Raw genomic sequence first — 15,722 nt, 5'->3', positions numbered from 1 at the left:
GTGAAAATCCAGTCAAGTCTTTTTTTTTTTTATGACTGCATCGCACCAATCCAACAAATGCTGCACAGAATAATGAAAGCTCACATTAATTTAGGAAATTGTGACATCTAGTGGCGACATTTGTGACCTACAGCTAAACATTTTTAATTAAGTGTGAAGATGTAGCATATTTAATTTGTGCAGTGCTGTCACTTTTTTATACCCATTTATTTGTATTCCATTATTCTACCTGTCTAATAATAATAATAATAATAATAATAATAATAATAAAAATAATAACTTTCTCAATAAAAGTCACAATAAAATCAAGAAATTCGTTGGTAATTACTTGAGGATGTGCAAATTAAATGACGTCAACACGAACGGTAAACTAAACTTGAAATTATTATATACATTCAGGTGAAACCAGTTAATAATTAAAAAAAATGAGCAATTACATAAAATGTCCATATGCAGGTTTAGAGTTTCTGAAAATTATTAACAAAAATAAATAATGCAAATAAATACAAACTGAATATGCATGAAGAAGTGGTTATTTTCAGCGTATGTACATGTTAATATGTAGTGTATGATGCATACTGCAAAATTCAACAGGAATTGTGGAAATAGTAATACAGCAAATTGGATATGAATTATTTTTTGCTCATTTAATTATTGATAGAACAAATTAGCTGTTCATTGTTCAATAAAAAGAGGAATTTAAAACTAATTTACAAATGAAATTATTTTTGTTTTTCCACATTCTTGAGGGTTTTTTTTCGTCAGGGGCGCTGTTATGCTCGATATGGTGCCCTTCGCAGGATGGACCCTCATTCCGCAGCGAGCTTTTCTGGAGCATGACTGAAAGAATTCTGTGAACTCACAAATCGGCGCTTATTGGTTATCTTTTGAATTCTTACTATCAACCTCATTTATTTAACAGAGTGGATAACATGATATATTAAATTAAAAATAAAGCTAGTTATAGGCAAGGCATTTGCTAGGAATTATAAGCAGGCACAAACTCTGCTACCTAACTGAGTCGTGAGGGTCCTGGGAGGGAGGCGGCCTCATTTAGTTCCTGCCCTCCTCTTAAAACAGGAAGACAAGTTGACCGAAACCCGACATGAAAATATTACCGACGGCAGTAAATGTCCACTGGCAGTCAAAGTAAGCAACAAGGAGGGCAACAGAAGACCGGGAGGATTAAACGTTAGCGGTACCGTCTCTGTTGACTCCCTCCACGAGCGAAGCCGTTTGTCTTTAGCCCGCCGCGTTAGCTTGTTTGCTAACTTCAACATACCGCAGGTCCGGGTCGAGATTTTTCACAGCTGGTTGGGTTGCGCAAAGATTTGGTAGCAATTCTGCTGGTTTTCGACACACTTCAAAACATTTCACCATGGGATCCAGAGCGTCCACGTTACTCCGAGAAGAGGAAATCGAAGAAATTAAGAAGGAGACCGGGTGTAAGTTGAGCTCAGACTAATTAATATGATGAGAACTGTCACACGTTAGCTGCAGTTAGCAAGTAACTTGAAACCCCCAAAATCATGTTACGAAAAGAAGCTGTGTTAATATCATTTCTGATGCTGCTTACATTGCTGCTGTGTAACGGGGGTAATAGTTCACGCAGTCTTACTCTGATGACATGATAATTATTATCAGGTGAGGAGTAATTGTGTGTTATCTTCTGATAATCTGATTGTGAAATCTTGGTTTTCCTCCCCACAGTCTCCCACAGTCAGATCACCCGCCTGTACAGCCGCTTCACCAGCCTGGATAAAGGTGAAAACGGCACCCTCAGGTAAGCAACAACACAACCACTGCTGTGAAAACAAACGCATTAAATCCCAGCCAGATTTGTGGATATGGAGGACAGATTAAGTGACTTAAAAACCTGTAATCAAGGCACTATGGTTTGTGAATTCTTATGAAATAAAAATGCATACAGGTAATTCTAGCCTAATATTAGCTGTGTCTGCGATTCTTCAAGTTCTTACAGTCAGCAACAGGTACAGTGTGTTATCACAGGTGAATACTAGAAATAAATCCCGAAACAGCATTTTGTAGAACAGTATTCTTTAAAACAATTTCTATATAGGAATACAAAAAGGTCATTTGATCACTTCACTCATCCACACACCACTTCCACTGTGATTGATCATTAAATTTTTCTCGTTGAAAGAGTTACTTTTATCTGAGGCACTCGGGACTTGAGTATTCAGTTGAGACCTCAGTGTGACATTTCTGTGGTTTGTGATTAACCCTTTGGCTCAATCTTTTGTCTGAGCAGAACAAGCAATAGGTGAAGAGATAAGTAATCATTAAGCATTTGTTTGAAACTTAGTCTGGCACAGCCCTTTGGCAATGAGGGGTCATTTACAGATCAGTGTCTCAAGGGTAAAGTGAAAAAATAATGAAATTCTTGAATTTTAATGTGGTGTTTTCAAGGTTTGAAGAGTGCTTGGATTTGGATATAGAGCTTGAGACTGCTTTACTTTATTTACTTTGATAAAACCTTTTTTTTTACGTCAGCTCAGTCAGAATATGGATGTCAAGTCTACTTACAAACGGATGACAGATTTAAAAAATAATTTTTCATCCTTATGGAGGATGTTTTCACAAAACATAATTTGAGTTGTTTATAGCACCATAACATCTGATTTGATGTGAAATAAATGAAATGAACAAATCCTGATTATATAAATAAATATGTAATATATCAGAGCTGTTAGCTGCTGGAAAAGCTTGAAAATGCCCCTTGAAATTGCTTGAAAGTTGCGTAAACTTGACTACGAACCTCAAGCATCTCTGTACAGATCTTTTTTGAAAGACGTTGTGTTTACACATAACAAGTCTTTAGTTCCGTTTGTTCTTGCTCCATTGCTTTCAGTCAGAGCACACAGTCCAGTACATTCTCGCTTTCCCCAAGGTGACATTCTTATCATTTATTAGTTGCCACAACAGTGAGATTTAACATGTACATCAGCTGACAAACATGCAATCATACAATCACTTGAACCACAAAATGTGTTTGCAATCCTTTGTTCAGTTTATCTCCTCCTGTTGTCATATTAATAGTTGTAGAAATAAGAGTGTTGTACTCTTTTTAGAGGAGTCCTCAGTCTCAAGATATTTGGTATATTGTTTTATGGTTTTAAAGTTACAACATCTTTTGATTTCATGTTTGAAACATTTGTTGAATTTAAATTTCGATCTGCAGTCGAGAAGATTTCCAGAGGATCCCGGAGTTGGCCATCAATCCGCTGGGAGACAGAATCATCAATGCGTTCTTTCCTGAGGGGTGAGCTGTCCCTGTTATTTGTCTGCTGCTTTTGGAAATCTTGTTTTCCTACGCAGGAGTGTGCATTATAGGTTTGAGTCAGAGCCACCACAGAGCTGAACGAGGCCATCAGGGGTTTCTTACTTGTGGCTGCTCGACTGCAAACTTGAGAGGCTCAGGCACGACTGCCAATTCTGTGTTTGAAAAACATAAAATAACGTGGGTTTCTTGACCACTGCAGGTTCTTTCTGTATGTTTGGCTGTTTTTATCAGTCTGAAAGTTGAAAACCAGATGTTTTCAGATATATCATTAAAATCCCAAAAAGTAAGATGTGTAGGCGTCTTAATTTTAGCTGTGGATTTTAATGGTTTTAGATGTGTGTTCTTGCTCTAATTTTGGCTTGTTTGCTTCAGAACAACTTGAGGATAGAGGTGGAGAGCTTCTTATTCTGTAAAATGGTGTTGGGTTACGACTAGTTTGAGATTTCATTGTGTCAGTCACAGCTAATGAATGAAAAGGTAATCTGAGCCAACACAATTAGTGATGGCTTCTGATGTTGTGTATGTTGTAGTAAATCCTCTGTTTTCTTTGAATAATGTGCTGTTTAGTTACTTGATTCTCTGTCTCTGGTTTTCAGAGAGGACCAGGTAAACTTCAGGGGCTTCATGCGGACCTTGGCTCACTTCAGGCCAATCGAGGACAATGAAAAGAACAAGAACGCAGCTGCCAGCGAGCCACTCAACAGCAGGACAAACAAGCTGCTCTGTGAGTATAGAGCTCGGTCACACGGGCGTGTCCAGGTGGAGTGTCATGAACATTCACAGGATTTACTGTAGCTGCCGTGACTTATCTACATATTTTTATATTTTTCCAGTTGCTTTCCGTCTGTATGACCTGGACAGAGATGACAAAATCTCCCGGGATGAGCTGCTGCAGGTGAGTGGATTGGTTTGTCATGGAAATATGATGCTGAATCACTGTGCACTTTGCAGAAACTACTGGTTCATGCAGTTAGTTAAACAGGCAAATCATGAAAATTTCATTTCAAAGATGTCTCAACAGATGAACAAATGCTGTTGTGCAATGTCCATGTCAAAATCCTGTACAGAGAGGGATTTCCATGTTGATGACAGGACTTTGCCCTTGTGCTGATAATGAAGCGATATCTCACCTTAACTACAGGTTGATTTTTCCCAGATAGTCTCACATCCTGTATTTTGGCTTCCCTCTATGTTATTTGTTGTCCCTCTGTGAAGCCAGCTTGGTTTCAGTAACATCCAGTGACCTGTAATTGCTGTAAGCTCGGGGTTAAATGACTCAGACAAATCTCTTGTTTTGCGCAAAACACTTGTGCGTGCCTGGCTTCATGTCATGCACGAGGTTTTAACGCTCCAAGTAATGTTTGCCTGCCTGTTTAAGTTAAAGCCCCTTCACTGTATTTATGATCTTGTAATTCATACAGTCAATTGTGGCTGCTGTTTAGTCACCAATTCACCTTAATATCTATAAATTATCTAGTCTAGTGCTTAAATACATGTGGCTTTGTTAGTTTTTTCAGAACATTTCTCCATACTGTTTAAGAAAACATCACAATTTATTTTGAATCTTTGCCATGAACTGTCTTTCACTGGTATTCATTAACCATGACGAGGCTTTTTATTCCTTCCTTCCAGGTCTTACGGATGATGGTTGGTGTAAACATTTCCGACGAACAGCTTGGCAGCATTGCTGATAGGACCATACAGGAAGCTGACACAAATGGAGATAACTCAATTTCCTTCAATGAATTCATCAAGGCAAGTTTTGTAATAACACGCTCTGTTTACTTTTGAGGCTTTAACAACTTCTACTAAAGTTGTAGCAACAGAAGTTAAGTTTGACAGCTGCTTTTGGAAAGCTCTGACCATCTGCCTCTAACAAGAGCACATACTGTACATTTTTAGTGGGACACTTTGTGCACAGTACAGGATGGCATGTGCACAGAATAGAACTTTAATCCTTGCCTAGTTATTATGAGATAACAAAATATGAAAGATGAATTTTCCAGGTGTAGCTGAGCCCTGGTTTCCATTATTTCAACACAGTTCAGTATTTGTGTGAATAACTGCTGACAAGTGAACATTTCATGCATTAAAATCAACTAAAATACTCACTCATTCAACACTTATTTGTGTGGTAATGTTAATACACTAAGCTGTGTATAGTCTGGTCACAGGGACAAGTCCCAAAACCCAACAAATACGCGAGCATTTTTGCACTTCTGGTTGCCTGCAACACGTTCTGTGTTTAACACAAGCTGAGGAGATTTTCATGGTTTGTTCTATACGTCAGTAAATACCCCTGATGTGAATTATAGAGCATTTACATGTCTTAAAATGGCAGTTGCTAACAAGTGGCTACATGAGAGTTTGTCAGAGACATTAAACATCATCATGCCGAACATGGAAATTCATCAACTCACTACGCCGTCTCTACAGGCCGACCTTAGCTACAGACTATCCTAAGTTAAACTTTCCAACGTGTAGATTGATCAATATACAGTCTAGTGTGTAAAGTATAGTGCAGCAGCAAGCTTTGTGGTGGTCACATTGAAGTCATGTGACCCCCAGGTACAGCCTAATGTTAGCTTTTTACTTCTGCCGATTGTATATACGCTCAAAAATGAAATGGTGTTGATCTGTGAAGATGGTCTTGCTGAAAATCAAAGAATCCCACAGGCTTTTTGTCAAGGGAAACAGAGTAATGCTATCTTCAGGGTTGGCCCACAGAAACGAGTCATCCCTGCAGCACTCTCAAAGCGGTAAATTGTTATTCTTCATTAGAGGACGACAACACACAAGACACTACTGTCAGTACCTAATGTTGTTCTGTTTGTGTTTCCTCAGGTGTTAGAGAAGGTGGATGTGGAACAGAAGATGAGCATCCGGTTCCTGCACTAAAAGGCTTTTCTTCGTTCATTTCTTTTTTATTTTGAGTAGAGCTTCAACTTGTCAGTTGATGTCGGAACACAACCTCATCCAGCTTCTCGGCAGGCTGCTGTGGCCCACACTACAAGTTCACACTGTCAGATCAAGCATCAGGTAGATAATGTCATAGATCTTAAGTTTCTGCCTTTGCACTGCTCTGTAAACAAAGGGAAAAGTTGCGTGCCTTGGGTTGTTTTATGCAATGTCCCTGTGTATTTTTTTTTTCTCCCAGTTATGGATCATTATTTATTAGAAAACTTTAGAGGGTCACAGTTAGTACCACTGCTGTTCTACTTTCACATGAAAATGTATTTTATAGCACGGTACGATAAAGCGTTTTGCTATTGCAGTGAGTAAGTTTTTAATCACGCTGTTCCATGGATGTTTAGCACATGCCGTGTCTTTGTCCATATACATATGCAATAGTTACAAGTGAAACTTGTCAAGCGTATGATTCATCTTCAAAGACAGTGTTTTTATTGCTAAGAGGATCTTATGACTCCTTTTCTTTGACTTGAGGCAGAACAAGTCAGAGCAGCCAGACTGGCAAGTTTGTCCCTCGAAGCAAAGCAGGACCTAACGTCTCTACAGATTTTTGTGTTTTTACTCACTGAAGTGCCATGACTTTGGTTCCCCTTCCTAAGTTATTATCTGAACAGTTAAAAGGAACCGGTGGTCATGTTGTGTGTTGTTTTTTTTTCATATGGGTTAACCTAGCTACTGCCAATAGATTGTAAATACCTGTGTCAATTGTTGGACTGCAACTTAAGCAAGTTTGACCCTCTTTCAAAGCCAGTAACCACCCAGGGCCTGTTGGAGCTGATATAACATGTGAACGATGTATTCATTCAGAACTAAAACTGTGGTGGTAATAATGAAGATTTCACACAAAATCTCTCCCTGCTATTTCTTTGGCTAGTATTCGTGTCTTCCCTAGCACAGGTTCTGACAGGTAATCATAGTGCTCTTGCAAAATGGTATCATTAAGACTTAGCTGCCAACGTGGCCTGCTTTCAAAAAGCTTATCTCCAGATTGAGTCTTTATAAATCCCTGGATAAGAGAGTCAGGCCCTGTGGTGGAAATTGGGCTGTGTACTAGTTAGTTTCTAGACTTTAAACAGGTAAACTCACTACGACTCTCTATGCTTCTATTTATATAACCAGTCTCCCTGTAGGTAAAAAAGTGTCTATGCACTGCTCGACATTTGTCTTTCCTCAAATTTATTCAAAGTATATTTTCTGTACAGGTTAGTGCACATGAATCAGAGTGCAAATGTCTGACCCTTAAATCTAAATGTGAATTTATTCAATCATTATAAAGATACCCTGCAGCAGAGGAGTGCTGGGAAGACAACTTGACCATCTTATTAATCATTGTGTAATTATCAATAGGGTGTGATTCAAATGTCATGTGATGTTGGTCTAGGTATTATCAAAGTGATTCATGAATTTGATTTGAATAAAACAAGTGCCATGCTTATTTTGTGTGCTTTTTCTCAATGCGTGTATCTGATTTTACTTTAATGTTTGTACTGTATGAACACTTCAGGCCCAGGTCAGTGATACGGAAGTGAAGAAATTAGTGTTCTGGTGATCCATTTTCTAAATCTGATCTCAATTGGTTTTGGCAAGTTTTCACACACGCAATCTATTTCTCTCCCAAAAATGTTTTTCACTTTGTCAAACACAAAGAAAAAAAAAAAAGTTATTTCTCTCAGTTTCACACATGAAAAACATTTCTTTTTCTCCTGAATTTTTTTTGCCACTACCATTCACACATGAAATGTTATTTTACGCTCTTTCACAGTGTTTTCTTTTTGTCCATGGGAGAAAAAAATTAAGTGCAACAGAAAAAAATGTTTTCACTTATTGAGGGCTTCTGAACAGACAGACTTAATAAAGTTCATGTTAAAATTTTGCCTGTGCAAAAAGACACAAAAACATAACAAACGCAAACCAAAGCCAAAACTAACATACGAACACTGTTGGAGACTTATTAATATTACTCTGATAGGCTTCTAATTTAAATGAAAAATGTGATTGAATTAGAATGCAAGTGTTAATTGCATCATTCATTTATAAGATTAAAAAATATATATTTAATCATTTAGTAAATTTACATAAAAGCAGCAAACAGTTCTTTATAACTGATAAGATGAGTTGGTCAAAATGTATTTGTATTTTTTGATTGACAACTAAATTAGTCAACTAATACTTTATTTACTTTAGAAGAAGAAGTATGTCAGAGAGTTTGAAGTGTTTCTGCTCTCACGCTCTGTTGTGCCAAACGTAACCAGCGCAGTAAAGCCACAGTGCAGCTGAAAAACACCCTTCAACCTTTTGTTCCAAGAGAAAAAAGCAACAAGAAAACACAAAAGCTTACTTCATCATTTATGTCATTAGGATAATTAATTAATCGTTTTATCACCAACTAAATTTCAGCAGTCATCTAGATGACATATCACTGATTGACCTCTGGCTAACGTGTAGCGTTTTTTATATCAATATTTCACTCTTAAATTGGGTATTATGTTCTATTTTATTGCTTTAGTAAATTTTGTGCTGATAGACATTAGCGTTCCCTTAAATAATTTCATAAATATCTGTTTAAATGCTGGTCATTCTCGTGTTCAGTGATCGGCCGTAAACGCACCACAAAGTTAATTGATAACTGTCATGACAGAAGAAGAACTACTTCCGGGGCGGGATTTACTTTTGATTGACAGGTCTCCGCCACAATCGCCGCCCTCTTTCGTTTGCCCGTAGTAGCAGAGCGAAAATGGCGTAGAGCGGAGGGTGAGCGGAGTAGGGGACGAGGGGACCTTCTCCTCTCCGGGGTGGAGGAGAGGGGGCCCGGAGGTTGTCGTCGTTTTTCCTCTCGACATGTCCCCTCACCCAGCGCGGACACTCTCCCCAGACTAACGGCGGCTAACGTCCAGTTTGGGAGACGTAAATGTGCCACCGTAGAAGAAGAAACCCCCCTGGCTTTTGTTTACCATTATGAGCAGCTGCAGCGCGAAGAAGCACAGTGGAAATACCTCTGCATCATCTCAGACCGACGCTCACACCAAGGTCAGTGATTTTCAGTCATGCTACACTTGTGCTTGACATATTTATGCACATTTTCCTCCTTTCGGCTGCTTCTCTCTTACATTAAATATACAGTTAGCTAATCCAGTGATTTTTATACACTAAATTCAGTATCTACAAAATCAGAACTCCTTCCTACGAGATTACTTAACTGGCCTATTAATAATCAATGTCACCATGTTTATTTTAGCAGGACTGGCGTTTTAGGATAAATAACAAGTTGTTTAAGTCATTTTTCAAGCAATAATACCAATAAATCCCTAGTTTGAGCTTCTTCATTGTAGATATTTTATATAACATATCAGCAAAATGCACTATTTTTGCATTAATAGGTTCTTCACTATTGTCTGATAGTGTATAGACCCCAAGTTGCCATTCAGCTGCTCAGCTTTAGAAGAGACTGGTTCACATTCACAAATTAACACGAAACTTCTATGTGAATTTATATCCTTAGGATGGGTTTCCCTGTAAATTCAGTTGTGCAAGCAGCTGAAGCCCAGACTACAGGAACATCTTCCTTCCAACCAGCCTCAGCACCAACAACAGATCACTTCCGCGGCCATCCAGACTGGTGGACTTTAAAAACGAAGACTTACTGAGAAGATGACCTCTTTTGGGCCTCGGGGACGTTGGTGCCCTCTTTCCTGCAGTAGCTGGGACACTGGCCCTCTCTCCTCCCCAGCATCCCCCACTGTCCTGGCCTGTTTCTGCAGCGATATCAACCGCCAGGATATCTGCCAAGATTGTGCGCTCGTGTGAAGCCAATCATGCACACTCTGACTACGTCTACATGTAGCCAAACTCTGGCTCTGCAGTCACTGAGCTGACTGAAAAGCCAGAAAGTGTCGGGTCTCTTTGTAATTGCCTGAAAGTCCCCATCATTTGGGCATTTTAAGTCCGATTTGCTTTTGATTCTTATCCGGCTGCATGTAAACGTAGTCACGGATGCTTGCGCCCAAAAAAAAAGAAGTCGTCCCCACGTGCTCTGTAATTAGATCAAACCAGTTTGATAATGAACAAATTGTTCCCGTTTCCCGGGAAGAGAGTAAAGACACAAGATACTGTAGCAAAAGATCAAGGCCTGTGATTAAATTAGACTCATATAGGGTGAAATCTTTTTTGTTTTTTGCACTACCTCATCGCCATAACAAGTCCAACAGGAGCGAAGCGCGATCAGTACAGGATTGGTTGTCAAGCGCCACAGCAGTTTTAAAGACACATTTGGTTTTAGCATTAGAGGAAACTGCGCATCGGTTCTAAATGTTTGGGTTTGTTGTTCTCTCCCTTTGTCCAGTCTGCAGGTTTATTCACAAATTGCAGGTAGAGAAAGTTGGCAATATTTCTAGTGCGACTTAAACCTTATGCTCCCTAAAATTTGGCATATTTTAACTTCAAAATTAGTTATTTTATTATGATAGTCCAGTCCAATGTTCCTCCCTTAGCGTTCAGTTATGTCAATGATGTGTTCTCGCTTTGTGCTCCCTTCTTTAATCGCTGCAGGTGGAGACAGAATTGACTATTTGGTTGTTTTTGTGCCAGAGAAAGTCGTATGTAAGATGGGAGAATCAAATATTAGGCTTTATTTCCACCTGTTGTTTTTATGTGTCCAGTAAACAAAACCTTTTAGTTTCTTTGATTGAAGCTCACGGTGGATTTGCCCTTACCTGAAGGAAACCCTGGTCTCATTTTTTCAACTTTTACTTAGGTTAATTTTCCATGATCTCTGTAGGGGGGGGGGGGAAACGAATATCACATTACCGGGATTTGTGCAATATTTGATCTTAACTGTCATGTTGTTGACCAAACTGTATATTGTATAAACAAGTGACAAGTTGTTTGAAAAGCAACAAAATCACCAATGTCTTCCATTAAGATATGTATAGACTCATGTGCATTAGCTTATTTAGCGGGACTGTGGTGCCAACATTATAGTAGCCATGCATGACCAGTAGTGATGCTTGCTTCATGGAGAATAGTGAAATCGATTTTTCTAGACTAAGCTGGAGCTCAAAAACTCAACACAAAAAGGTGGTGGATTGACGCACTGCACCTTTAAAAACACACACACCACATTTAGACACAGCTTTGCCCTAAAAATCTAATGCAAGATCTCGTTTTTTTGTTTCATGTCTGGGATGTAGGATAAGTTGCATGATTAAATGACACAATCGGGGAATGCAGTTGATAAGTATTTCAAGTTGTTTTATGTAGGCGTGTATGATCAATTTAAGTAAGTGCTTTCTAAGAGAACTGCTGTATGTTCTTAGGATTGTTATCCGGGTTAAAAAAAAAAATGCTTAAGAGACGTCCTAATCTGCCCTCTCAAGCGTCAGAAGAATTAGTTAGCCATTATGCGGTGGCCAAAAAAAAGCTCCCCAAAAAGCTCAGATGTGACGATGATAGAAACTTTTAGAGAGGAACGTTATATTAAGAGTCGTCCTTTAATCTTAGGTTTGGGTATAATTGCTCGCGATCCGACATAGCGTTTTAGTCCTAGAATTAAGATCTTCACCATGACATCGTATTGTACATAATACCTCATAGTTTTTCGGGATTCAAAGCGATATATTTTAATCCATAAAATTGTATTTGATTAGAGTTTTAGAAGCAATAACCTACAACGATGCATGAGTTTAGTGCCAGGGTATACCTGTTAAAAAGAAGTCTGTAATGTCACGTGGAAAGGATTTTCCCTCCCTTTCTGTTATGCCTATCTATTAGTCACTTTCGTTGGAAGTCGTATAATCGACTTTAGAATACAGTATCACTTATAGAGGTTTTGGATACTTCCTGCAGAACAAGGTATACGCGAGGACAGCTGTAGCATCTTTATTTTCCCTGCCTTGTATTCTACGAAACGCCAAAATAACCTATACCGATCGGTACATGAGAGATGCTTTAAAAAATTTCAGTTGTTGTAGCATTTTTACATAATCTAGACTTTCAGTAACTCTGTGGCTGCAAAGGACTTATTGAACAGACTTGACACTTGTTTGAAAAGCACTTTCTCTCTATGTACTGACTTGCACCGTCATCACCATCCTGTCTTGAATACCGTGTTCTGAAAAACCCTGTGATGCTCTTTGTTGGGATTTATAACCACAATTTATAATCAAGTAGGCGTCTAGCAACATGAATATATGGGTTTAAAAAAAATATGCATGACTTAGCAGAATAATGAATGATTTGTATTGCATGCAATAATCCAACTTTGTAATGTGAATGAGTGTAATTAGGCTAATGAAGACGTTCGGGACGGTTGTTTTGACACAACAGCAAGCATGTTGAAGGAGCTTCGATCACGAGCTGTGGTTTTAAAAGACTAAATTGCACCCCAAAAAAAAAAAAGAGAAGAAGAAGAAGAAGTATGTCAGAGAGTTTGAAGTGTTTCTGCTCTCACGCTCTGTTGTGCCAAACGTAACCAGGGCAGTAAAGCCACAGTGCAGCTGAAAAACACCCTTCAACCTTTTGTTCCCAGAGAAAAAAGCAACAAGAAAACACAAAAGCTTAGGGAAGATGATTAATGACATTACTTTGTTGATCAACTTTTTCCACTGAGGAGGTGGACTGTGTGGAAACTATGCACTCCAGAGGGAGGAAATGGGCATGCTTATTACGTGTGAGCCTCTTGTCTGGTTTTGTATTAACTAAAGAGAAAAAAAAAAGATATCTGTATCAGAAATTCAGCAATAAAATGCAGCATGGTGCCAATTGGATGGCTGTGTGTTAATGTTTACTTACAGTTTGAGTGCATTTACATAATGAATGACAAAGTGTACATTATCTTTGCAGAACAGGAAAAGTCTGTAGTTGAGTTTACAGCCCATATGAGGCCGTGTTGCTTGTTACATGGCAAAAAACAAAAGTTGAGACTACATTGACATTTTTAAATCCCCAAGTGAGACACAAATATCAAGTCTGCTCTGAGTTTTTCTACGTCAACATCGAATATCTTTCACTGCCCGTTAGAGCGTATAGAAACTGTTTAAAATTAAACTGGCAACAGAGTTTTTTCTTTTGCTTTAAATGTTGAATGCACAGTGTAATGGTATAGAATAATGAAACCATCAGCGTTAAGTTTGGTTCCCTATAAACCTCACTGTCACAGTGATGGGTTTTCTCCTGGGAAAACACGGGCTGACTGGCGATCCACTCAGCGTGGCACCATTTCTATCTGCTTTCATGTCTCCACTATGAAACAAACGTATGAATAAGTCAGATTTTGTCCAGTGTTGTGTTGATATTTCACATGGATGTTTACCCCCTTTGACATAAACTCCTCATTTGGCCATATTCACGGTCATAAACATAGAAAAAAAAAACAATTTACAATATAAATTAGTCAACAAAAGGAGCTGGAGAGCAGATTGGAGAACACATGGTACAGTTGGGACTGCTTGTGCACACACACACACTACTTGTCAGATGTACTCGTACCACTCCTGTCAGCCAGTCCGTTCTTAACGCGCGTCATCTGATCCAACTTCTCTTCAAACTGCTGTTTCACCTGCAGTGAAAAGTGACAGATTTGTGTTTTCAGTAGAAGGCATTTGTTTTCCCCCTCCCCAAAGGCATTCGTCGTTCCTGCCTGCATTTCTGTCATACATAACATCTAGGAGGTACAAATTTATAGAGAAGCAGGTTTATAGGAAGGCTTCGTGAGTGCAGCTGAGGCTGGTGGATTTTAGCAACAATATAACTTTAGTGTCAGACTCGGGCTCAACTTTCACACCATTTCAACAGCTCATATTTCACAAGGGAACTGAATGTGTCTTAAAAAATAAAAGGACTCTGCTTTCACAATTATATATTTAGTTGTACATAAATTGCCAGATCACAAAACAAGTGAATGCTTATCGATGTAAGTACAGCACTCACATAATGAGAACAGTATAAACACAATATGACGTTTGTTGTCTCACCTCATTAATGATGTCTCTGAGGTCCTTCTTATCAAATGAAAGGCTGGATGCTGCCACCATTGAGCTGCTGTTGAGGATGTAACTGCAGAGAAAAATAGGACCTGCGATGTACTCTAAAATCTTTTAATATCAACAGTGTCTGCAGAACAAAAAACTGTGTACACACATGAGGAATTGGCTTTTTCATCTTTAACCCGAGCGGCTCAAACAATGGAAAACGCTCATAAGGCACTTGTTTATTTTGGCCTCTCACGACAGCGGTAAACCTGTGCAGAAGAAGTCAATATGCTTTGTGTGCTTTGTGTGCAGCCCAGCTTACCAGCTGATGTTTGCTTTGTTGAGGAGAAAGATGGAGCGAACCATGGCCAAATGCGGCGGGGCTGAGTGAATGACTTTCCCCACAGCAGAGCCGCAGCTGCGACACTTCAGAGAACTGTAGATGCTGAGAGGAGACAACGGCAGTGATGTATGTGTGGGTCACTCGAGGGGTGAAGACAGAAAATAAGATGCGGTAAGAACTTTATCACAATTATATTTAAGGATTTTCCCAACAGAACAAACAGACTGCAACCAACATTTTTTTTTTTCCACTCACCAATTAGCCATTTCCCCTTTGTGTCTTAACTCCTTTGCATCACTGATGACCACATCATTGTTTACTTCTGAAGGGAGACAAGCAGCAAGGCACTGATTAATACATTTGGATTAAAAAAAAAGGGAGGGTACGTACAGTAGCCCTGCAAAACACAAACTGAAGAAAATAATGCACCAGAATACACACTAGCAAAGGTAAATACAAAATGACAATGAAAGCAAACTTTTGTGAACAAACATCTGTGATGTCAAGATGCATATAAAATCAGTACTTGTCTGTGGACCTTGAGTTATTCTATTTTTTTTTTAAATAATATAACAACATTTCATTTTAATCTGTTATCAAAAAAGTCAACTTTTTTCATTTCCATGAAATTATACCAACATGAACTAGCCAATTTACCAACCTTAGCTGATTTCTTAATATTTAAAACACACACACAGCTATTATATTGTCCTCTGCATCTACAATAAGGTGAGGATAAAATGAACTTACTTAGACACATGATAGAGTCCATACATTTAATCTCCCCACAGACGCCGTGAGAGTCCCCCAGCACAGTGTTGCACTGCTGACAGTGGAGAGTCATCTGCTGCAGCTTGGGTTCTGCCTTTTCGGCCACCTTTTCATCACCGGTACATTTGGTCAAGATGCTCCCATCAAATTCCATGTCAACGATGTTTTTCTGGCAGACAGAAAGCTGGTTTGTCGTCCCGCTTTGAGTTTGAACCAAACAAACCGGAAAACAGGAAACTACTTCTTCTTCTTCTGTTTAAACTCAGCGCGCTGTGACTTTAGTTGACTTGGCGTAACACTGTCACCGCGTGGAGTAATGATAGAAGTGACAATATACCACCACAGCGCATTCATAAAAAAACACGTATTT

General features: G+C 38.9%; 2 protein-coding genes across 2 annotated transcripts; one reads left to right on the top strand and one right to left on the bottom strand.

The window, feature by feature from the left end:
• Positions 1–1,028: 1,028 nt before the first annotated feature.
• chp1 (calcineurin-like EF-hand protein 1) lies at positions 1,029–7,709 on the top strand. The gene is made up of 7 exons (XM_030392005.1): positions 1,029–1,445; positions 1,711–1,783; positions 3,203–3,283; positions 3,901–4,028; positions 4,138–4,199; positions 4,937–5,059; positions 6,149–7,709. The coding sequence occupies exons 1-7, from the start codon at positions 1,379–1,381 to the stop codon at positions 6,200–6,202; spliced, it is 588 nt and encodes a 195-aa protein (XP_030247865.1). The 5' UTR covers positions 1,029–1,378; the 3' UTR covers positions 6,203–7,709.
• A 2,601-nt stretch (positions 7,710–10,310) lies between these two features.
• Positions 10,311–15,652, bottom strand: oip5 (opa interacting protein 5). The gene is made up of 5 exons (XM_030392006.1): positions 15,332–15,652; positions 14,837–14,903; positions 14,561–14,683; positions 14,242–14,323; positions 10,311–13,826 (listed from the first exon to the last, which is right to left on the bottom strand). The coding sequence occupies exons 1-5, from the start codon at positions 15,504–15,506 to the stop codon at positions 13,734–13,736; spliced, it is 540 nt and encodes a 179-aa protein (XP_030247866.1). The 5' UTR covers positions 15,507–15,652; the 3' UTR covers positions 10,311–13,733.
• Between the last annotated feature and the right edge of the window lie 70 nt (positions 15,653–15,722).

The sequence above is a fragment of the Sparus aurata genome, chromosome 16, assembly GCF_900880675.1.
Source record: "Sparus aurata chromosome 16, fSpaAur1.1, whole genome shotgun sequence".
Classification (NCBI taxonomy): Eukaryota; Metazoa; Chordata; class Actinopteri; order Spariformes; family Sparidae; genus Sparus; species Sparus aurata.
Note: the sequence above shows the minus strand (reverse complement) of the source record. Positions and strands in the feature narration are given on the sequence as shown.